A 24,475-nucleotide genomic window follows, 5' to 3' on the forward strand; every position below is an offset into this window, starting at 1 on the left:
CTTCCGCTTCCGGCCGCGCACGGCCCGACGGGAGGGCCGCGCCCAGCGCGGGGCCCCACGGGAAGGGCCGGCGAGGCGGGCGGGGCCGCGCGTGCGCTGCCGGTGCCGCCGTCGGCGCAGAGCGGGGGCGCCGAAATGGCGTTCGGCGGCGGCCGGCGGGCTCGCTGCGCCGCGCCCGGTGCGCTCAGTCCCCTCCTCACGGCGGAGCCGCCGCTGCCCCTGGGAATCGCGCGCCCGGCACCGAGCAGCGCGGTGCGGCCGCCAGCCGGGACGGCCCGGGGCTGCTCCGGGCCGGCGGTCGCCGCCGCTCCCGGCAGCACCGGCCCCTCCGCGCGTCAGAGCCCCCAGCGCCGGCGCCGCTCGCTGAGACAGCCCGTTCTCTTGCGGACAGCCCCTTCCCTCCGTGGGCTCACCAGTCCGTGCTGGTACAGGCCCAGTCGCACCAGCGGGGAGCGGCAGACCACGGCCCGGGCTGCGCCAGCCCTGTCACGACAGCGCAAATCCCGGTCCGCACCCAGGGGCCAAACCAGCCCACGGCGACAACGGACCGGCCAGAATAACGCTCTGAGATCTCGTTATTTAAATAACAAGGACTTAAAAATCCGGATTTTAATACAAGTTAAATAAAATACAGGGTAAATTTTTGCCTGTCTACATACAGCTTGCTTAGAAATTCGCTACGCTGTACAGCACGAACAGTGACACCTGATTGGGAGTGCCCGATCTGCACCTTTAAAAGAATAGATTGTATAAAATACTGTGGTATTAAAAAAAAGCCAGTATACTGTACAAAAGAAACATTTTTACAGTAATTTGATATCTAAAAAACAGATGAGCTGCATCTGAAATTCATGGTAAATTGTCTTCTCTCAAGAGGAACTGACGGATAAATTGCTGAGCTTTCCTCTTCTCGGTTATGTCAGGTGTAGGATGGCCAGGAGGAGGTCGAAGCAGCAAGCCACCAAATATACTAGCTGCATTAAAAAAAACAAAACAAACCAAAACCAAAGTCACACAGGCACACAGTAAGAGCCGGTCAGCAGCAGAGTGCCACGGGCAACTGCGCCAAGCCCAAGCAGTCAGAGCCAGAGCCCAGCTTCAGAAAAAGGGGAAATGCAGCCGACGACCCCCTGCATCTCGGAGTCACGTCACAGCTTTTTTCAGGCTACGGCAATGACTGCTTTTCTGCAAGCTGTTTGCTCATCAGCAAATGCTGCAAAACAGGAGAGGCCACGACTGCACTCTCTTTGCAGGAACGTGTTTTGTTATAGAAACTGCAAAGCCCCTCTGAACAGAACAGTCATTTTGCTTGCCTTACCAAGAATATTCACATCCAAATGGTTTTTCCCTGAATTTTTCAGTAGCTCCCGTAGAAATGCCATGAGATATTCAAATACATTTTTATGGCACCTTGGCAGGTTAGAGATAATCTGAGGAGGGGGGAAAAAACCAATATTTATTTTGAAGATATAGCAACGCTTAGCAGCTTTATCTATTAGCAACTTCACCCTGTCTGCAAATACTGACAGCTCTTAAAAACCTAGAAGCAGCAGTTCTAGATCCTTTCTATCATCAGATGATTAAGTTTCTGAGAGCAAAAACCTGTTACTGGTCTGGCATTAACTAGTTTGCCTCCCCTTCCTCCAGAATTACAGAAAGTCCCGCAGCAAAGCCGGCGGTACCTGGCTGCTCAGCGGGTAGTTGCTGGCACACTCCAAACAGCTGCTGTAGAACCTGTAGCAGATGACGGGCTCTGGCAGGCTCTCCAGGAAGAGCAGCAGGGCTTCTGCTACCGAGTGGTTGCTGCCAACTGATCCAAAGACAGTTAAGGAAGAGGCGAGCACGGTGTGATCTATTTTGGTAGTACTGCTGATGAAACATTTATCTTTGCTTAGGTCTCCAAGAACTCCTCCTATTGTTCACAGCTTTGAGTCCAACCCCTTGACTGCACGTAGCACGCTGTTTCCGATGGCAATCAGACACTACGTCGTTCACCAACAATAATTCATCGACATTGCAAGGACCTAGTGGGGGCATTTGCACCGAGAACAAGGAGCAGCGAGGAACTGCGCATCTCGGTTACCCAAAGATGAGAGATGGTAATTTAAAAACCATAGTGGAGCATAGAAGACTGATAAAATCTTTTTCAGCTTTGATCACTAAGGCACAGTGAGCCTTACTGGACATCAGACTAAAAGGATACAGAGGGTATCATGCATTCCTTTGTCCAAACAGTCTCGGATTTGCTCAAATTCTGATCTGAGGCCTGGCTGCTGAAACAAGTCCTCCTGCAAAGAAGAACATTAGTCAGGCTCAAGGAAAACAAAAGTTATTTGGGTAAATAGAGCAATGTCGTTATGATCTGGCTGGAAAAATGTCTCCAAATTGGTAGTTACCAGCACAAAACCCACCACGGCAGTTCTAGTAAGGCAGTAGAGAGCCACACAGAAGAGCTGCTGACGCATGACACACATAGACAACGTCCCCATCACGAAACAGTTCAAGCCAGGGTACCAGGACCACTTATGACAGATGTCCTTTACCTCTCTTTACCATTGGCCAAACATCCACAGTTAGCAATGATTTCCATTACCAGTATCTTCTTCAAAACTAAACCTAATGCAAAGAAATTATTTTGTGTTTCCAGTACAAACAGTGCCAACCTGCTGGGAAGCATTGCGGTACAAGTGATCCACCATCATCCACAGCTCTTTTGGAATGTCCAGAGGCTTTTCAGCTTGAACAGCATCATCATCCACATCTAGTGGCATCAGGGTCTGAGAGAGGGAGATGTGGGGAGGGGAAAGGAAAAAAAAAAAAGTAGCTAGCTAAGTTCTTATTCAACTTTGCAAAAATGCTTCATGGAGCTTATACCTGAGAACTGAGACACTGTGCAGCTTTGCTCACCAGTCTCCATACAAGACTAGTACAACAGGCACGTCTATTTCTGAAGTCCACACGGAAGAAACAAGCTGCTCTCATACGTACACTCAGCTCTACGGAAATGTTACATCAAGCCTCACATATACACACACCCCTCTGTTCAACACGGAGAAAGCTAAAGGCCCCAGAGGAAAGGTCTACACTTAGAAATTGCACACCTTTATAAATGTGCAGGCAGAGCAAACAGGGTCTCACTTTCGGTGCTCCCTATGTGAAATGGGTTGGTCCATCCCCGTGGAGGACTAACGCGAGATGTGAAGGAGGCACACTAGAGAGCACAAGCTGTGTCAGCATCCTCAGACTATGGACCAGGGAAGCGCAAGACGGCTCTTTAGCAGTAAATAGGACTTAATACCTAGTTTTAATGGTTCTTATGGCTTTGGAAGGGAATCTTGTCTTTAACTCACAAGTTTCCAAATGGATTCTGGTGACATGTCCTGGATCGGTTCCCTCATGTAACACAGCGTATGAATGGGAGACCCAAAGCAACTTGGCAAGTAGTTGCCTGTTACAGATAGAAAATAATCCTTCCCCCTCTTAAGATGCAAGACCAAGATATCTTCTAGTTTCTCCTCTCCAGAGTTTAAGCATGTAGCTGTTGATTTATTAACAAACACCTCCAGCTCAACTGTGATCTCAGCATCTGCCAAAAGATGATTAAAAAAACCCATACTCAGTTAAAAAAGAAGATATTAAACCAGGAAGTCTGCAAATAGGCACAGCATTCTCAAAACAGCGGAGAGAAGCAAGCCAGAAGATGACAATATTAGCCCATGAACATGAAATGAGCAATGAGGAGCTCACCTGAGAGCAGAAAGCCCTTACTGGGATTAGCAATCAACCACTTCTTACAGTAGGTTTCCTCATCAGGTTTGCTGATGAATTCGAACTGGCAGGGCACTTGTCCATTGCGGATCGTAAACTTCTCCACCTGCAGCTGCATGTATTTAACAGCCTCGAAATGGAACTAGAAACAAACGTCAGTCAGCACCATCAGCCAGCTCCACCTGGCCAAGCACCAGAGCAATTCCTGTCCTGCAGTTTAATCATTAAGCAGCAAGATACCCAGATTAACCTTCTTGCTCCCACATCCCATCTCTTCCAGGATTACACCGGATTACATTTGCTTACTCTGTGTGCCGAAGTTCTTTGCATCGGTGGGCCCTTTAAAACAAATGTTCTCCTCAAATAACCTTGATGAAACTTGAGAACAAGATAGCCGTAGCCTCAAATGTTTTCTTATCTTTTTTAGTCCCCAACACACAAAGCAAACGCCAGCTTTGTGACCTTCTCCAAATCCTTCAGATCTTACGTTTTATGTTTCAAATAAGTTAGATCAAGGGCCACAAACTGCCCTTTTACTCTCTCCCCACCTCAGGGAGTAACAGCCTGGTACTGTGAATGGAACTTACCTGCATCTAAGCAGAAGCAAATATTTCTAGGTCTTGTAAAGAGAAAACGGTTGCAAGTCAAAATATGCTACTTCTTTGGAACTAGACCCTGGGGTCTAGAATACATCTAATTTACATCTACCTCTGGAGTATACTTCTGGGGTCTAGAGCTGCTCAGTTTCTCTAGCGAGTCCCAGCACATGAACATAGCCTACCTCTCTTTGGGAGAGGGTCACAGAGGGAATGTTGGCATTCTCCAGCTTGTCCAGGGAGCGCACTATTTCCTCAAAGGCTTTCCGATAGAGCTCTTCATTCACAACCTTCACCTGAAAAGGACACACACTGCACCAGCTGGCATTTACTGCGCCTCTGCTGGAGAGCTGTAACACAGCTGGATGCATATGAAGTGCTTTGATTTTAGCAGCACACTAGCGTATACAACGCGTGTAATGAGCAGAGCAACTTGGAGCACTAAGGCTACAAGATGTCCTCATGATCCCACAGTAAAGAACCTTGCCATAACTAGCAAGAGAGTCACCCAGTCAGTACTAGATCAGCCTTTTTTTTCCCCTAAAAAAAAAAGAAAAAGTTTGACAACACACGACTGCATTGTCAATGATGTAGCATTCCAGCACTGCAGGTTTCTGTGAAAATTGTTAGGAAAGTAAGAAAAAAGGCAAAAGAACACTTCTGAAATAACACCTACAGATAGATAATCACGCATTATTCTGCTTAACTGAAGCATCACTTAACACAACTCTAGCTTACCGAGCAACAATCCTATCTTATCTAGCCCACCTTTTAAGCCATTGTTCTCTGTAGATTCCACAAAAGCAGGAGAAAGAAATCCCTTCTCCCTTCCCACACAGAGGACAAGGTCAGTAGAGTTATTTCCTTCAGTGCTGACGTACTTACCCCGACATCAAACACAGAGCTAACTGGCTTATGGTCACTGATCTTCAGAGCCATATGGCTGCGATAGCTCAGCTGAGCAACGTTCTGCCCTTTCCAGAGTATCCGATCACACCACGCTGGAACACGACACTTCTCGCTAAAAAAGAGGTAAAAATTACAGTCTCCAGGCATAGCTCAGGTGGAGTAACAGTGCAAGGCAGAGCACTGCTTTCCCAAAGACTCGGTGTTTTCCTGACATGGCCTAGTTCTCTATCAAAGTTGTATTTTCCTCATTTTCTTTGAGTAGTTATAAAAAGTTTGATTGTCTACTATTAGGTATCTCTATATCGTGCTTCACTTTCTACTTCAAAGATGCAATTCTTTGTTTTGTTCTTTTGATACAATTAACATACAAGGCAATACTCAAAGATGCTTTTGACCATAAGAACCATGAAAAGTAAGAACTCAGGCTCTACATTTAAAGTTCACTTTTTTTTTTTTCACTGACTTCTGCACAGATTCTATTCCTACACTTGAAGCCAATGTTTACTAAGAACAGGTCAGCCGCTCTGTGCTCCTGCATTCGCGGAACGATGGTTCTCAGAGTCCTCTGGAGAATGCACTCAGCTACAGAGAGCACAAATGCACCATTCTGAACCCTAGCTGACACCAGTGGGTATAGCAGATACTGGGAAATAAAAGATCCTAAACATTTTGCTTGGAGGAAAAAAACAAACAAACCAAACCGAAACAATGAAACTAACTAAAATGATTCCTTAATTTTTTCCATCTCTAAAAGGAGACCCAATGGATTATTCCTGAGGAAAAAGATTAGGAATATCTGACAAATACCAGTGGGAAAAAAAGCAACACAAATAGATGTAAACTGGAGATGGATACTGGAGCCATTGGAGGGGAACAACAATCATCTCAGAACTGCTCCTATTTACAGCCATTAGGTCAGCAATTCTTTTTAGCTTTGTTTTCACTTCCTTCGGCGATAACATTAGCCATCAGTAGCATCACGTATGAGCCAATCACCGTACCTTGTGTCCCAGTCATCACAGCCAGCATCATATTTGTATGTTGGCTGGAAAGAAATCTCTCCCTCTGTAAAGCCTTCAAAGACTGCATTTGCATTCATTTGCCTCTTTAGCTACAAAAGAAAAAAAGACAATTTAATTTCAAATAAGCTCAAGCACAACTTGTATATGAGCTAAAAGGGAGACGTTCAGCACTGGGAAGGCTAAGGAGTACATATGCGTGGGGTTTCTAACTAGCACCCTCAGGACCACCTGAAGGTAGGTGAGACATCAGTACCTGGTCATACTGGCCAAGCTCTGGAAATGCTTTCTCGTCTACAAGCTGCTTCACTTTGGCCACATCCAGTTCCTCCAGCCGATAGTTGAGGTCACCCAACCATAAGATCACACTGAAAGAGAGCACACACCAGAAGTCTGCACAGAGGCCTGAAGATGCCTGGAACACAAGCTGGCCGGGAGCTGGACGCACAGCTCCGCAGCAGTGCCGTGAACCATCTAATGCAACACCAGCTCTTCTCATCTCAGCACCATCGGATGGATGCTTGTCTGCTTCTCCATCAGAGAGTGCAAATAAGAGTGAAAACTTGAAAGCGAAGCTACACTTTCTACCTTTGCTGGTGTTAATTCCTGTTCTGCATGTTTGTCACTACCTCTTCATAACTGGTGCTTTTAATATTCCCCACTGGCTAAACTGCACAACTCACTGGGGAAATCGATGCATGTTATTGCCCCATTCCCACCTCACGCTTGAAAATAAAACAATGCCTGGAAGAGCAGGAGAAGGCGAGTGACTCGTCAGAACCATACAGGCGACCACTCTCAAAACCAGGTTACAGAAAAGCCTTTCTGGCCCTTCCAGGCTGACGATTAGATCACTGCGCACCCCTTGCCACATCCCCGCCGAGGGAACCTCGCGCCCCAGCAGGTTCACAAGGTTCTTCCTTGCCACGTGCAGCGATTCACACAATCGGACAAGAAGCATACTCGTGTTTGCCAATAGTGAGAGGGGGCAAATTTGGATCCGACTGGCAGAACTGCATCCGAGAGCAGATGTCTTTGAAGTCCTGGTTCCTCCGCTCGTATTCCTCCGTGTGAGCTGCAAGGTGAGAATTCACAACGCACACGCTAGTGTTGTGGAACTTAAACCTTATGGCAACACCTCCTTTGTTACCCTGAAAGATAAAGACAAAGATGTTGGTCAGAAGCTTCTACACAACAGATGAATCCACAAATGAGTTATAGCAGTGGACAAGTCAGAAGACATTGAGGCAGATCGTTTAATTCCAGAGGAATGAAATGGCTGAAAACACCAATTAGTGATAACTACTTCGTGAATTCAAGTCAGTAACTCATGTGAGGGTTGCACACAGCAACAGAACACAGCAAGCAAGCACATGAAACTCAATTTGTAATTCAGGAATTAGCTAATGAAAAAGGAAATTAAAATTGGTAAGGGAGATAGTCAGTCACTTCAGCAAGTCCCACAACCTATTTAGCAACAAACTGGATCTTTCAATACAAACCATAAAAAAAATGGTAAGTGGAGGAGGAAGCACATGGCTTAGCTGTTCAAAATTACCTTTGACAAATTGTAGCTGCACTGTTCACAGAAGCTACATTCAAAGGGCACAAACTTCATTCCAATGGTGTGGAATGGCAAAAGGCCGGGAAGTCTTCCTCGAATAAACTAATCTGGATGTTTCTTCTACTCATGTTTCCTTGTGTTACTTGCTTTGGGCTAAATCACAGCCAGCACCAAAATCACAGAGAGCAAGGCTCCACACAGCCCAGCACGTGTGATTAGAAAAAAAGCCTTCAAGAAATTCTCCCTTAAGGTCTCTGAGAGCACACGGCAATTCCCTCCAGCAACGCCCTGACCTGGCACCGGGACAGGACTGTGTGTTTCTAAAGGCAGCTGCATCCCTTAGCTGGAGGAATAACCACTACACCTAAGGAGAGGGGCTCTCCAGGACTCTTCTAAATCTCACCCCTTCTCATGCACAGTTGCCATTCTTACCATCCTGCCCATGATTCCAGTTCCCACAGTCTCAATTTCCACCTCGGAGATGTTCAAAGCAAGATCTGCTTTCACGTACAACAGAAGCATGATTCCCACAAGCCGCACAAGTTTCACCTGAAAAACAGATCCTGTTCCATTAAATACAAGAATGGGAGAGGTTTGACGAGAGAAGGCACATCGCCCCCCGGTCCAGAACATGGGTCACCAAAATACGGATGAAGAAAAAGAGTTCCAGGCTCATCCAACAGACCAACTGGGCTCACAGTACACAGGCACTCCGGCAGCACAGCACACGAAGGAGTCATGGACCAACACCCCAGTAAACGAAGCTGAAGCCCAAAGCAAAACCTACAGCACAGGCACAGCCCATGGAAAAGCTTCTCTTCAACAACAGTGAGAAGAAACAAAGCAGGCCTACGGAGCAGGAGCCAAAACACAGGCAGTATTCCTACCAAGATACCTTCACAACTCATTCCACCATGTGTTGTGGAGACAGACACCGAAGAACCTAAGATAGCTCCTGTTCTCTTCCCCCAAGATAGCAGGAGCATCCTTTATGCACAGATGCCCAGCTCTGGTCTCCTGGCCTGCCCTCTGCTTTGGCACCCTGCACAGCCACACTACCTACTTCACCTTCAGAGCACTTCTGACTGAGCACAAGCTTGCAGACAATGAGCCTCTGGAAGACACAGCAATTGGAAAAGCAAAGTGGAAGAAAAGGCCCAAGTGGAAAAAGATTCCACACTGAAACCTCCCCAAAAGCACATTTACCTTTGCATATTTGGCATCTGGGTGCAGACTATCAGTTACAGCTTTAAACCATTCTTCTTCCTTCGGTGTGTCATTGAAAAAGAAGGCTTCTTTACTCAGATCGAGCTCCTGGAAACTGTGTTAGAGGAAGGAACCCATGGATGCATGCACTTGTTTGTAACTCTCCAGCTCTTTCCTCTGGGAAAGAACTAAATCAATTTATACTCACTAAATTTACAACTGAAAACTCAAATTCAGTTACGCTGATTTTAGAGGTATGTTAAACGTAACGCTAAACTACTTTTGGTGTTAAATTGAATGGCATTAAAGATTTCATAAAACTGCAGTGCCAGAGAGTCCAAACACTACCCGAAAAACAGCCCTCTCGGGCTCTGCAACCACACTGTGCGATGGAGTACGGCAACGCAAACATTCCTCGCTGCGGCGTCCCGGCTGCGCTCCTCCACGCTACGGATCCACGGGCCAGCAACCCCCGGCCAGCGCGGGAGGACGAGCCAGAAGAGACACTCACCCCACGCAGTAAACGTCGGGAGGCTCAGCATCACACCTCAGCCACGGCTGGAGGCTTTCCCTGGGTGACTGACCGTTCACGTTATACGTCCCAACAAAAAACCTGCAAAGAAGTTAACTAAATCCCAGAGTGCAAATTGCAGAGCTGATGGAAATACCACTACTATTAACCCATGTACTTAATACTACATATATTTAGGATTAACATGTTTCCAGGGGGGAACTGGGAAAACGTGACAAAGTTTAAATCTCTAAAATTATTTAATTGCAGTAGCATCTTTACAGGTGTGTCTTACAGAGGACAGACATTTTTACATATAGTGAAAAAAAAATACCAGAGCTGTGCAGTAGCAGTTTGAAATGATAAATTCGTTGAATGACATGCAAAAGGAGATTTTAACCATAGTAAAGTTTTTAGTCTTAATTATATATTTCACCCTTATATATTTCACCCAAGCTCTTATGAGCTTATTGGAACAAGTACATGGATAAGCAGTGAACAGAAGCAGTGAGAGAGAAGGCCAGAGATGCACAGAATTGATGCACTTCCAGACACAGTCTGAAATAAGCACAGGAAAAAGTTCTTTCAAAGAGGCCATTTTCTCAAAAAGAACCATGAGGCAAGCCTTGACAGAGACATGAATTAAATTCTTCTCTGCTAATGCCCAAACAAGGAAAGAAGGCTGTTCTGGAAAGTATGGATCATACTTTTCTACAAAATTTCCTATTTGCAGGGATACTAGATGAAATAACAAACATGATTTATTTTGAAATCTTATGCTAACTAACTTACTCGCCCCCAAAATAAGTTCTTCTCAGGAATGATCATTACCTGAAGCTCTCTATGCGTGTGTAGGAATCCTCCATTTGTGCAAGCTGAGATTTAACAATAGTATCTCTTAGTCCAAACTTTGGTTCTGATAAGATGGAAGCCTTGTTTGAAACCATTACGCTGGAGGACCGTACCATTTCAGTTGTCACTTCAGGTTTGATTTTGTTTTGCCTGCAAACGAAAGCAAAACTGCGTGATGAAATCCAGGATACAAACACACCCAAACCAGCTATTTCTGCCACCGCGTTCACCCGTTTCACTAAAGATAATCAACATCTGAGATAAGCAAGCAAGACTGAAATGAGCATTTCTTAGAATGGTTCAGATCTCTAGATAAAACCAGTTTAACTAACTGAAATAACAAACTGTTTTCACTAACCTGGTGCAGCCTGTTGATTCAGGACAGGCCTTGTATCAACATCCAGATGTGAATAAAACCTGTACACATTTCCTGCTTACTGGAGCAACAAGATGTAAATCTCATCTCCTCCTGCCTGTGCTCAGCCCTTCTGATCTCAGCAGAAGAATGACAAACCGTGTTTGTTTAAAAAGCCTTCTGGTGGAAAATCCCAGCTCTGCCTCAAAAGGAGGCAGCAAAGAGTGGGTGGAGGTAGAGGAGGTTTTATTTAGTATCTCCTGGCTCTGCAAACTCCTTTTGCAACAGTAATAATGCCACAGCTTGGGAGTTCCCACAAGCAAGTGGATGGTATAAGTTTAAGGTCAACAACCTGCACACCAGTGCCAAGGACAGCACACAGACTTTGACGGATATGCAGCAGGGTCCGCAAAGTCCTGGGAACTGGAAAATCAAACTGCAACATTTTAAGAGTGTATCTGTGAGACATGGTGGCCCTAAGCCAAAGTTCTCTGAATTCAAAATAAACAACACTAGCAGGTCCCACCCCACTAAACAGCAAAAACATGCCCAAACAGGGGACTAGCAGGACTGTCTCTGAGAGACAGTGCTGAAGCTCCCGCTAAAGTTTTGACAGCATGCTTATGCTGAACTTTTTTCTCTCCTAACTACCATCTGCAGATTCTCTTCTCAAAAATTTGCCAACTTCTGCTCCAGATCCCACCACCTCTGGGGACTGCAGCCGACACAGTCGCTGGCAGATGGAACCAGATATTGCGGCTGCAAGACTGCTCGAGACCGGTGTGTGCACAGACCTCACACGCTGGCACCGGAGAGATCAACTTCCCCACTTGGTTTCCAGCTGGAAACCAGGAAGCCCAGATAGAAAGCTCTCCGCACTTTCCTTTTCTTCCTCTAGACATCAAAGCATCGACAACTTCCCCACGGCAGTTCATTCCATCCACACACAATCACCCAGAAGTACCCAGAACCTTGGTGCTGTACATATTTAGTGTCACTGTACAGATATCCTCCGTGGAGAGGAGGCACAGCTAAACCAGTAAAAAACCACTGCCACCACTTTTCCTCCTCACCAGACCTTGCACAAAGAGCGGACGTGCACAACTCTCCCTTCAACTGCTTCACCAAACCTACAAAAGCAGGAGGGAGATACCATACCTGGGAGCACTTTTATCGGTGCTGTCATGGCTCCGGTTCTGATTAACTGTAACCTTTTTTCCGTTCTGTTTGACGCCTTCAGAGTCAACCACTTCTGGGGGAGAGAAAAAAAAAAAAAGTTTCACATTAAACACAAAGTGTTCTTTAATTTATCAACACAGCAAACACTGGCAAAGATCTGAGAGCAGAACATAATTTAGGTTTGTGTGGAGAAACAAAGTATCCTGCAGTTTCTCTTTCAGCTATCTGATAGATGGAGCTTATTTTGACAGAACTGTTCTGTGATGATGCAGCTTCCTCTCTAGAGGAAGAACTGACATCAGGATGCCGTGCGGCCACGGAGAGCGGCGGAACTGCTGCACGCTGCCTGCCCGCTGCTGAAGCAGGTTGCTGTTGGCTCTCCCTTCCAGCTAAGCTAAACCAGGACTTAGCAGCACAAAACCCAGGGCTTTATCCTGGGAATCCAAAGAATGTACGTTAATAACATGTTTTTCCTTTCTGAAGCAAGACAGGAAGTACAAAGAAAGGAAGAAAAAGGGAAGAAAAAACAAAACAAGCTCCAGACTACCACTTAAAGGGTATCTGCACCTATCTGCAAATACATAGCAAACCACAAGTGTCTCCCACCTTGAGGCAGTGCAGTACAGAACCACCGTACCTCAGCAGAAACAAGGCCCTCAATGCAAATGGTACGTTCCTAAAAATATAACAGGGAAGCTACCATGCAAATATAACTAAATATAGATGTGACACTAAACACATCACACTACATTAGCAAGATTTGACTATTCTTTCAGCGTTTTGTTTCAATCAGGACATTCTGTTCCTGCAAGTGGCATAATAATAGTTTAAAAAGAGGATTCTGCATGGGGGTTTCCATGTTTAAGATGCACAAACAGCCATCTCAAGATTATGCTACTTAGCACAAAAATCTAATGATGATCTAGAAATAATTAAGATTATTACATTTTAGTCATTCAGCTGAGCTTCTCCTTCAGCGAACACCATCCAGAAAAACTAAAGTGTTATTTATGTCACAGTGTGTTCTCCAGGACAAGAGCACAAATCAGAAACAGAACTTGAAGTGCTTCACCTAAGCACTCACAACCTAAACAAGTGGACAAGAAGTGGTCATATTCTCAGCTGGGAAAGCCTCTTCTGCCCAAGAGCCCTCTGAGAATAAAGACTGTGTAAGAGGATTTATCAGAAGCTGGTTGCAGAAGAGCACGTGACTCAAACCTCACTACAGATCACGCAGCCGAAGTCACGCAGCCCTGAACAGGAGCGTACACAGCGCAGAGACGCGCCGTGCCGCGCGGTCCCGCTGCGCGGGGACAGAGACATCCATCTTCTCCACAGGTATCACCCATTTAACCAGTGCTGCTCGAGCCTCTGCAGACTCTCCCATAAAGACCACGCAATGTATCTTGACAGCGACGAGAACCAACCTGAACTTTCACTCTGACAAACAAGTGTTACTTTTGTACCAGGGAGGGAGCAGAAGTTCAGGCTTTATTACCCCTCAAGGACGATGCCGCTCACCAGCGTGCAGAAGGCGGCTGTGCTGGAGCGGCACGGCTTGTGTGCCCGCTCAGTGCTGGCACGGCTGCTACGCGATCCAAAGATCACAGCTGTATAACGCACTTCTGCAGTCTAACCTTATTAGTGGAAATCAGCTTCAGGTAGGATTCTCCTAACAGAGAGATTAGCACTGGGAAAGGGCTGTTTCCTTCAGATAAATTTATATCTAGATAGAGATTGTTCTAGCCAGAGGGATCTATACGTTGTGGCATATTTCAGCAAGAGAATGACCTTGTTCAGTAATTGAACTGGGCACAGAAATAAAGAGCCATGTGCAGAGATTACACAACAGCAGAACATACATGGTCTGAATCAGACAGGATTTGCAGTTAAAAGAGATTTAAGCAGTAATACAGACGCTCTTGTTAAAAATGTGCAGTGACATTATAGTACCATTCTACAGCAGGAAAATGTACCATACCTTCTGGATAAACTAGGAGAGATGCTTAGTGTTCAAAAGAGAGAATTAAATCAGCCTTACTATCAGTTACATGAGTCTTAGGCAGTTCACTCTTTACTTACTGAAAGTGTAAGCGAGTCCGTGCGGGACCGCACTACTCCGGGCTGGAGGGAAGCAAGCTGCTTCTTTTCCGGGTTCCAAATGAAGGAACACTGCAGTCGTCACCGTGACTGCACACAGATGGGATGTTAGGCAGGGGTTTTAACCAAAATTGTGAACATAAACCATACAAGGTAAAGCATGTTTAAAGCACATTTAAATCCCTTTATAGACACTCTCAATCATTAGCCAGCCCTAATTCACAGAAGATATAACGAACATCACGCTACTAGCAAATGGTGGCGTTGACACAGTGTTTGAACGGGCTTTGATTTGCGTATGAAAGTTGCTAACTCAGTATGCGTGTTCATTGAAGGACAGGAGTTACAGCTGTTCCTGGGACACAGCAGACAAAACCTCATTCTATATCAATTTATGTTCCAAAAGATCCTAAGTGATAGCAGAGAGCAGTTTCTGCTGCTAATACAAGGGAGGGGGGTGTTAGGGTGAAAGGAAAAAAGAGAGATCCCTAGACTCCTTTGACTCAAGAAAAACACAATCAAGCCTTGAAAAGGCAACTTTGTCAAAGCTTATCGGCATGATTTGCTGGAACTGCTTCCCAAGGAGCTTGCCATTCAAAGAGTGCCCAGATACAAAAAAAACACACCAGCAAAGGAGCTCGAGTCGTGCCTCAGCCAGTATGTTTTTCCTCCTAAACACGTAGAGATGCCCGAGCCTGTCCCAGTCGGTTCGAAGCTACAAATTACAACACGATGTCTGAGGGGATATTCCCAGATCCCGGCCTTGGCTCAACCCATGCTGGACTGTTGCCGGACTTACAAAATCCATCCTTTCTCTCTTTTTTTTTTTTTAAATACACTACTGCTAAACACAGAAATAAAAAGAAGGAATGCCGGCAATACCAAACTGTGCCTTCCTGAATTAAGAGGACCCCAGCCTAAACGAAGGTGGGTGAACCAGAAACGGTACAATTCAGGTTTTCCATCCCACACCGACCCCCAGGAATTGCTTCAGCTCTCAGTCTTCTCACGCGCGCACTTTGCACGAGGGAAACGGCAGCAGACACCGGGAGCCGCGGGGATCCGCAGGACGACGGGGCCGCCGTCCCGCCCAGCGAGCGCGACCGGCCGCAGCGCGGAACCGCGGCACCGGAGCCGCGGAAACCCCGGCGAGCAGCGCCCGGTACGCGGGCTGCTGGGCTGCGGCCGGGGCGATGCCGACACAGCTCCGCTCCCGCGGCACCTGCGCGGTTCGCGTTGCTCCCGCCGCCCGCGACTCACCGGCCCACGCAGGGGACGCCGGCGGCAGCGGCCCCGGCTCCCCGGACGGACGCCGCGGCCCACGGCGAGCCGGGCAGCGCGGCTCCGCCGCCCACGGCACCGGCTCCGCCGCCCGCTCCCCGGCCCGGCCCGGCCCGGCCCGCGGCGGCAGCCGGCGGGTCCCCGCGCTCACCTCGGCGGGGCCGCCCGCCCGCGGACATCGCCGCCGCCCGCGCCCGCCCGGCCCGCCCCCCGCGGGCGCGCCCCCGGCGCAGGCGCAAAGCGCCGGCACGGCAGCAGCGCCGCTCTCCGCCCGGAGCGGGAGCGCGCACGGGCACCGCGCACCGCGCCCATCCCGCGGGCACCCGGCACGGCTCGTACCTGCGCCGCGCCTGCTGACCTCCCGGAGGAACGTGCGCGTGTGGGAGCCGAAAGGCAGCCGCACCGTGAGCCGGTCGCCTTCGGAACGGATCTGGATGGCGACGTCGGAGCCTGGGGGCACGGCGAGAGACAGAGCTCCTGCGGCTGGTGCCTGCAGACCTCGGCAACACGTCTCTCCGTGCCTCCTTATCATGATCCTTTCCCGCATTTTACATGAAAATGCCATTTAAAAATATAAAAATCACTATTTATAGTCATTTTTATTCTGCTCGCTCAGTGACAATAATTAATCTTCCGGCAGCAGTTTAAAAGCGTTGGGAAAAATCGTTCCTTTGGTTGAACTGGGGTGACAGTACTCGTTAGCATGACCTGAATCGTGGCAAACAGCACGTCCAGTTTCCCAACAGCAGCAGGACAAGATCCCCCCCGGTCAGCAGCCCAGATCACAAGAGCCCCCACTCCTGCCTCCCTGAGCGTAGCTGGCGCAGGGCCAGGAACGCCCGTAACGGGCACTAAACAACAACAGAACTCACCCACGACGGGAAGGTCACTGCCGAGTACAACTGTGAAAGCAAAACAAAGTTCAGTTACAAAGCTACGCAATACATCTGCGGACAGCACTGATACTCTGAGATTAGCGATCTTGGTGAGTTCTTCAAACCTCAAACACTCCTTGTATGAGCAGAGACAGGCAGAACAAAGCTGCCGGGGTGGGGGCTGTGGCTGCAGCTTGGCAGGACACAGGGCACTCTGGACTGTGGAGAAGTGATCTACCAGGGCCCTTCCAGCTACGCCATGTGACACACAAGCATCCCCAGGGATTACAAATTGAAGAAAAAATGTGAAGGCTGAATAGATCCCAAATTTTAGCAAGTAGAACAATAAAATATGGACTCCAAACCCCTTCATCCCCTTCTTTGGAGGTGGCCACTGAGCCACCAAAGTGTTTTAGTACCTTCTTCCACTGAAAAACCTTCTGTGATCGGGATAACTTTCTCCAGCCAGATATCCTCAGCTGTGATGGCCATCCGCCGGTGAGTGTATACGTAGATCCTGCAAGCACGGAGCAGACATGGAGGCAACGCCTCCTCAATCCTGGCATCTCTGCAGGTACAGACAGACCCCATCCCATCCAGCAGCACCTGCCAGCACAGCCTCATGCAAACCCCAAAGCAACTCTCCGCCATGTGCCCACCCACCCACTTACCCCATCATTTAAATAATAATGTATTTATTTACAATAATAATAAAGTATTTACTTTTTTTTTTTTTTGGTACTACCGAACCACCCCAGACCAAAACCTCTAGGGCCTGGGCTCTTCTCACTAACCACCCGTAATGCACAGCAGGAGAAATGCCAGGGCACAGCTCCTTCCAATCGCTGCCCCCTGGACTCCACCCAGCAGAAAGTCCTTGGGCCAGGATGGGTTTTCGGGCGGTTTCCAAGGCCCATGGGACCTGCAGAGCTCCTGGCTTTCCCGCGGACACTGTCCCCCCCGGGAGCCCCTGCCCGCCCTCCCCGTGCCGGCATCCCGCGGGTCCGCGCCCCGCACCCACGCGTGCTCCCCGCAGCTCTCCACGAGGCCCAGGATGCGGCTCTCCACGCGCTCGCCATCAGCCAGGACGCCCTGCACCGCCGTCGGCCGAGGGTCAAGGAAGAGCGGAGCGAGACGGGAGCCCCGCGGGGTGCCCGAACCGGGCGGGAGGGACGGGGGGCAGAGGGCAGCGGCCCTCCCGGACGCGTCCGCGCGGATCCCGGCCGAGGCAAAGGATACGATCCGGCAGGTCGCCCCCTCCGCCAGGCTCTCCTGGATGGCGACCGACTGGTCCATCCTCCGCGCCGGGAGCGCAGCGGCTGGCGCCCGCCAGGCACAGCCGCGCCCCGCACGACCGGCACCGGGACGCGGCGGCTCCCCTGGCCCGGCCGCTCAGCGCGGCTGTCGCGACGCGTCGCGCCCGGCCCGCGGCGCCTCCGGCTGCCGTTACCGCCACCGCCGCAGGCCCGGCCCCGCTCCCGCCCGGCCGGGCCTTCCCCGCGGCGGCGGCCGCCCGGCGGGCCCGGGCCGCCCCGCACCCTTCGCCGCCCGCAGCGCCCCCGGCCCGCGCCCCGGCGCTCCGTGAGCCCTTCGCTCCGCGCTGCCGCTCGCCGGGACGGCACCGGACGCTGAACGACGCGGCGAGGCCGGGCCGGAGGGAGCCGCCGCCGCGGGCGCCGGAGCCCCCGGAAATAACGGCGCCGTCCCAGGAGCCGGCGGCGGCCGCAGCCGCTCGGCAGCTCCCGGCGCCGCTGCCCTTCCCGGGCAGCGGGTCGGCCGCGGTGTCACAAGCGACCGGAGCCCGCGCGCCTGCACGGCGGGACGCGAACGGCTGGGAGGGCACGAAACCGGCGGGGCTGGCGGGCAGTGCCAGGCGCCGGGAGCATCCTGCAGAGCTCTCCCGAAGGGAACGGGAGAGGAGGAAGCTCTGCGGTTTGCAGGAAGGTGGAAAGGTTGCTTTCCTAGTAAAATCAGGAGATGCTCTTTTTTCAGTAGCACCTTGAATCAATTTTTTGTTGAATTTCAAGAAGACCCGGCTGGCATAAGCCGGCTTGTGAGCCGCCGGTTCGTTATGCAAAGGAATTACTGCAGAGGGTGTACGCAGGTGCTAGAAAATGTCACCAGACATTGTCTTTTGCGTAGCAGACAAAGGGTAGTTTGGCCTAGGTCAGCTCTTTCCACAGAGGTAGGAGCAATAGCCGAGAGCCAGAGATTAGGAAGAACCCCAAGCAGTCTCTGTTGGAGAAACCACTCTGCCTCCCTGCTCTGCGCTCCAGCAGCCGCGCGGGATGGGCGAGAGACCGCAAACAGGAAACAGAAGAGTGTGAAGTATCTGCTGTAAACACTAAACCTCTATTCTTACAAGAAACGTGATGCTGAATGGTATATTTGAGATAGAAAATCCCTGGGTTTCATCCTGTTGTCACTTGCTATGGATATGCTGACGCTGTGGCCTGAAACAAATCAAAAACATGCCCCAAACCTGGTGCTGCAGTTTCGATGCAGCAGAACAGCAGGCTGGTCCAGGCCGCCCTGCGACGTGGAAGGGGTCAGCTATCGTGTCAGCCAGGCTGTTTCCATCCAGTCCCACACCGGCTGCACAGGAACTCCTCAGCCTGCAGCTCCTCGTAAGGGCTGGCGGAGCACAGCCTGGCCGTGCTGGGAGCGCGAGGCTCCCGAGGGCCACCCAGCACTGCACCTCAAACCAGCACCCCTGGGCTCTCCCCCCCTTCCCACGAGTCACGTCGCGTTCAGCCACGCTCAAAACATCCAGGGACTGACACGTGGGTTTTTATATTTTTTTCAATGTTTTCTTTAGAGACACAACAGCGACAGAGGACAGCAGAGCGTGTGTCTGCATGATCGGCAGCACCTTGACACCGGTGAATTCTGCCCGCAGAGCTACACACCAGCTCCGTGTGATGCACTAAGGGGCAGGGGGGTGGTTTGTGTTACAGGCTACTGCTCATGTCTCTGCTCTACCTTTGGCAGCAGAGAGTCACAGATGCGATACAGGATCATCTCAAACATGAGAGAGACACACTTTTAGATTACTCCCATTTTCCTGCCCAAGAATTGGAGATGAAACACAGTTACTAATTTTACCTACCCAGACAAGGAGTATTTCAATACCAGAGCAATTTTAAACTGACAAGAAAGAGGGTGCCCAGAAAGGCTGTGCTGCAAGAAGGTTATTAACTAGAGCAGACCCTGTGCCTTCAGTCAAGGCAGAATTTTTTGGTTTATAAGCAGGCTGAACATCCTCTTGTTCCTACTCCTAGGAACAAGGAACAACTGCTAGTTGTGCAGGAGTGACAGCCCTGTGCCACCGCGCTGCATGAGCAGCTCCCAGGGGAAAGAACTTTTCCTTGCATGGGCTTCAGGAAGAGCTTCCAGCAGCTCGGCCGGCCGGTCAGTAACCAGTACCCTGCCAGCTGGGCCAGGAGGGCCCAGCCCTTAGAGCACCTGCACGAGCTGCTGTTGGAAAGACAAGGGGAAAAACTACCACTGCTTAAGTGTGCAAACGAAAGGGCTTTCCTGCCTAACGAGCCACCCAGGAAAGGGACACAAGAGGAGACCTGGCTTTAGCCATGTGCTTCAGTGTCCCTTGCACGTGATACTGGCTTAGGTACAAAGGGCACAAAGCATGAGCGAGGCACTGGGGTACCAGAAATTTATCCTCTCCAGTTGTAACCCAGAAGAAGCTTGAACTGGGACTGGGAAGCAGGTGGAAAGGGTGCTGTCACAGTGGAAAGGGGAGAGCAGCCCATGGAGGAGGGCATCCCACAGGGCAGCTGCTCAGATCCACCCTGCTCTGCAGGAGCTTGGGCAGGGAACCAGTGCCATCACTGTGACTAGCCAGAGGGACGGAACAGAGCTCACCGCACCGAGAGGGAGCCCCACATCCACCCATGGTTAGGGCCTGCCATTCCCTGAGCAGCTCAGAACGGGGAGCAGTCGTCCCCAGGCAGAGTGCCCGAGCAGGTGCCCGCAGCCTCTTCTCGAAGCAGAGTGTGCAGGAACGTCGTGCTGCAGGACAACACGAACAGAGACCGGAGCCCGCCAGCAACCTGCAACCACTGGCGCCGTGTTTCACCCAGAGTCCTGGGGTCACCCTGTGGGCAGGAGGCACCTGCACAGGAGGAGAAGCAGGCACCTGCAACTGGGCCACCTTTTTCCTGGGACAGGGATGCGACAGAGGTGTTGGATAGCAGCCTTGGCTGAAGTCAGAGAGGAACAGGGATCCTAATGAGTGCTGCGGTGCTCCGCTGCAGGAGGGCAGGTTGCGGAGCACCCCGACTGCTGCTTACCCCCGGAGGGAAGCTGAGACCCTGTAATTCAGGAACAGGACCACCCCACAGGCCATGAGCTTCAGGAGCGGGGCCAGAGTCACCTGCCCAGCACTATTGACATGAACTTTGCCATCCAGTTTCAGACAGCTGGCTTTCAGGGTAGCTGGGCAGCACTCCTGGTAACAGGCACCCTTCATCCCACTGGCACAGACTGGTTTGGCAGCCTTGCAGGCTCTGCTACATCCCGCCATGTAATTCAAGCCCGTCTTCTTCATCTGGAAGGAGGAGAGAGATGTTAGCCCGGGGGTCCTGCCAAGCCTTTGGTATTCACATTACAGGGACTCAGCCAGGCTCCTGGGCACATCCGAGTTCATAAGCTGTCCTGCTTTTTAGCCCCAAGGCCATACCTCACAGAAGTCATGCCCCACAATGCATCTAGCAACAGTCGTCTTGCCCTTGAAACATCCGTCCCCGTGACAGGAGAACGCTGCACACACTTTCCCCTACAACAGAGGACCAGAGGAGACAATGTATATTCATCGGTGTGGAGAGCAGGACTCCCAGGACAAGAACTGAACTTCAGACAGTCCTTCTTTCCTGAGGGCTCCTTTCTAAATCCCACTCTGTTCTTGGTATTTGGCCAGTGCCATCTCAGGCATTTTAGATACAGAGAGATAAAAGACTAACAGCATCCCCTCTGAAACCGCAGGAAACTTCAGTGAAACACCAGCACAGCAAACAAGTTTCACACCTCCTTTTCCTTCCTCTTCACAAGGCTCTGCAAAGATAAGCACCTTCCCCTCCACGTAGGCTCAGGAGAGAGGCTGCAGCGCCCCGTCAGTCCCCGCACCCTCCCTGCGGCTGCGAGGAAGGCTCCCCACGGGAAGGCTCCCCACGGGAAGGCTCCCCACGGGAAGGCTCCCCACGCAGTCGCTTCAAACTGCTTGAACTGATGTCAGTGCTGGGCTTGGGAAAAGGCCTGTTTGACAGGGCTCCCTACCGACTCTTTCCTTCCAAAGATCATTAAGGATTTGTTCTCCCTCCAGAGGCAGCTTCTGGCCCTGTAAAGCAGGTGCAGAGGGACCTTCCCCTCTCCCCACTCGGGTGGGAGCTCAGCTGTCCCAGCGGTCACAGCCTCCAGGAGCGCCCATGGCCGCAGCAGCGTCTGTCCGGCCGGTACCTACGTTTCGGGGGGGAGCTCGGGGGGTGGTGGTGGTGGTCGCAGGCAGCGTAGTGGTGGGTGGCACGTCACCTGCAGACACACAAGGAGCCCTGTCAGGCTGCAGCCAGCGCACAGCCCGTGCGGAGCCCTCCACAGCCGCACACGGGACTGATCCATCGGCACGGCTGCAGCTGGAGCTGCTGGGCCACCCCTTCCCCTCACCCCACTCTGAAGGAGGGTGAGCCCCAGGGCAGAAGAGCCACAGCCAGCCCTCTGCAATGGGGTTTTGCCCACCCGTCTGCCTCCTGTGCAGCAGGATTAACCGCAGACCCTCAGATGGCTGCCGGGGCCCTGCGGGCAGTTACCGTAGGAGCTGGCGTTGAGCTGCAGGCAGCGGGGGGACTCGCAGCACTCCAGGGTGCACTGCTGCACGCTCACGCTGCTGTTGGTCCTGCACATCTCTGTGCCACACGTGCTGCTGCACCCGGCTGTGTAGTTGGTGCTGGAGAAACGATAAAGCTGCAATAGCACAGGCAAAGGAAAGAATGCTGTGAGTGTGACGGGATGGCATTGCGAAGGAGCAAAAAGTAACTGGGACTGCAACGGAGGGAGAATGGAAACAGGAGATTGACACAGACAAGAGAGTACTGTGGGTTCCCGATGTAAAGGAAGGGAAAACAGAGTTTCCCTATCACAGCCCCGACGCGCCTCTGTCTCAGCAAGCTCCATACCTTGCAGTAAGTCTCATTTTGGCAGGTCATCGTTTCATTGGCATGGGCTTCATCCTGGTAACACCTCTCCCTGAAGCACTGAAAGCTCTGGCAGGTGAGCTGGAGGGGGAACACACCAGGGTGTCACCGTGCAGTGAAGCCTCCTCGCACGGCACCACGGTGCTGTCCCCAACCACGGCCTCGCAGCCTGGAGAGGCTGCCTCTGCGCACCCACCCGCCGTGCCTGACGTCCTCCCCTTCCACCCCAGCAGGGACTCCTACCTCCTGCGAGAGACCAGTTGGGTTAGAGACCCTGTCTATGGGTTGTAACAGCCCGGCCAACAGCCCTCTTTCCTTTCCTTACCTGCATTTCTTCTGTGCCATTCACCGAGGCGTTGGCGGCCACCGAGGCGTTGGCGGCCACCGAGGCGTTGGCGGCCACCGAGGCGTTGGCGGCCACGCTGTGCTCTGGAAAACACAAAGTTCCACCTTGATGAAGGAAATACCACCCTCGTGCTCGGCAAGCCCTGATTCCCCTCCTGAGCCTCTGCACGATCCAAAGGGATCTGCAGGAAGCACCAGTCACACTGTGGTTGGGATGTGGATGACAAGTCAATGACAGGATGTCCCAAACAAGGTCGATTTGCAGCCAGCAACCAGGCAGCCCAACAAGCAGGTCAGAGACCACAGACTGCTGCAGCACCACTGCACACAGATGTCACAACAGCTTCTCCCTCCCCCTTCCAGCCACACTGCATGTGAAGAACAGGCTTTTCTGGGGTCAAAACCTTGAAAAAAACGTTCCTCAGTGCAGCTGCATCCTACAGAACACAGCCTGGAGGGGACAAGGACAGAGTCCCCATGACACCCACTACCTTTGGCCTGCTCCCCACAGAAGCCTCAAGTTTTCCTTGGGATGCAGAGCTCACCTGCTGTGGCAAGAGGGTCCTGGAGACAGAAGTGCAGAGCCAAGATGCAGAGCAGCAGGCCTGGAACGGAGGGAGGACAACTGAGACCACCAGCAGCATGGGCAGCTCACTCTTGAAACTCCGAATCCAGCCCCCACCAGCCTCCCCGGAGCAGAGTGGTGGCCAGTTCCCCTCAGGAAGGTCATGGGGAGCCCCACAGACACACCTGAGATCAGGGACTCATGCTGATCACAGGCGACCAGCCCTCCTGCAGAAATACCCCCGATCTGCCCAGAGCCCCGGGTGTCCAGCGGCCACCCCTCGCCCCAGGGAGCCCCTGGGCAGGGATGGACGTCTTGGGCGCACCAGAATGGACACTGCTCTCCATGCTGCAGCGGAGCCCCTGTTACCTTGAGCAGGGGGGATGAGCCGTTGGTGACGTGCCATCTTCATCCACCAGCAACTCCACTCGGGACCTGGCAGGAAGAGGCATGGCCAGAGCTGGGCAGCAGGAGCGGACAGTCCAGCAGTCACCGCTGTGGTCACAGCAGCACGTGCTCCTGAGCCTGCCTGGTGCACAGCTCAGGAAAAGGTGGCAGGAACAGCATCAGGACAAGTTACATAAAAGAGACTTCTCCTGTTGAGGTCTGTTTTGAAGAAACCTTTCTCCTAGGAAATTCTACAGCCTTTATTCCAAACACCATGGGACACCAGAGAAATCCAGATTGTTCAGCACACCATTTTTGGTCCCTGTAGTGGCAGGACATGCTTTTCAGGCAGGAGTAAGTGTCCAGCAATAACAACATCCACCAACAGCACCTCTGAAAACTGCTGTCCAGGTCGTCTCAACAGGCTCTCAACCCAGAAATCATCTAATAACCAAACAATTCAGCACCCTTGCCACTGTGCTTGCCTGGGCTCTAGGGAGCAAGTCAGGCCCTGTCAGCCACAGCTGCAGCAGGAGGTGGTTGAACAAGCGCAGAGTGCGCCTGGGGGCTCCCTGACCCAGACTGGTGCCTGCTCCCGAGGGGCCGTTGCCTCTCCCCTGCGGCTCAGCCCAGCGCGATCTCCGTCCCAGCTCCTGTGCCAGCAGCAGTGCACCCAGCGCCGGGCACAGCTGCTCCGCTGAGCGGGAGCACGTGCTCTCCTGGGGGGGTTTGTGCCTGGGCTGCGCAGGAGGCCCAGAGC

General features: G+C 51.4%; 2 protein-coding genes across 3 annotated transcripts; both read right to left on the minus strand.

Annotated features, from left to right (window-relative positions):
- Nucleotides 1-848: 848 nt before the first annotated feature.
- Nucleotides 849-17,511, minus strand: INPP5B (inositol polyphosphate-5-phosphatase B). 2 transcript variants are annotated; one of them, XM_086625940.1, is made up of 22 exons: nt 17,459-17,511; nt 17,237-17,320; nt 16,635-16,732; nt 16,213-16,242; nt 15,680-15,790; nt 11,939-12,032; nt 10,405-10,575; nt 9,574-9,675; nt 9,063-9,177; nt 8,289-8,405; nt 7,256-7,443; nt 6,549-6,660; nt 6,275-6,384; nt 5,250-5,385; nt 4,550-4,660; nt 3,748-3,910; nt 3,351-3,586; nt 2,664-2,777; nt 2,204-2,288; nt 1,683-1,810; nt 1,319-1,430; nt 849-974 (listed from the first exon to the last, which is right to left on the minus strand). In XM_086625940.1, the coding sequence occupies exons 1-22, from the start codon at nt 17,509-17,511 to the stop codon at nt 850-852; spliced, it is 2,595 nt and encodes an 864-aa protein (XP_086482066.1). In that variant the 3' UTR covers nt 849. The 2 variants fall into 2 exon arrangements, with proteins under 2 accessions (XP_086482066.1, XP_086482065.1); XM_086625939.1 differs by having other exon boundaries at nt 17,237-17,316; nt 17,455-17,511.
- Nucleotides 17,512-20,521: 3,010 nt separating this feature from the next.
- LOC147527148 (uncharacterized) lies at nt 20,522-23,740 on the minus strand. The gene is made up of 8 exons (XM_086625914.1): nt 23,698-23,740; nt 23,309-23,368; nt 22,744-22,847; nt 22,401-22,499; nt 22,035-22,188; nt 21,692-21,759; nt 20,915-21,010; nt 20,522-20,782 (listed from the first exon to the last, which is right to left on the minus strand). Exons 1-8 carry the CDS (start codon nt 23,738-23,740, stop codon nt 20,522-20,524), a joined length of 885 nt encoding a protein of 294 aa, XP_086482040.1.
- Nucleotides 23,741-24,475: the final 735 nt, after the last annotated feature.

This window comes from Tauraco erythrolophus, chromosome 24, assembly GCF_009769465.1.
Source record: "Tauraco erythrolophus isolate bTauEry1 chromosome 24, bTauEry1.pri, whole genome shotgun sequence".
Lineage (NCBI taxonomy): Eukaryota > Metazoa > Chordata > Aves > Musophagiformes > Musophagidae > Tauraco > Tauraco erythrolophus.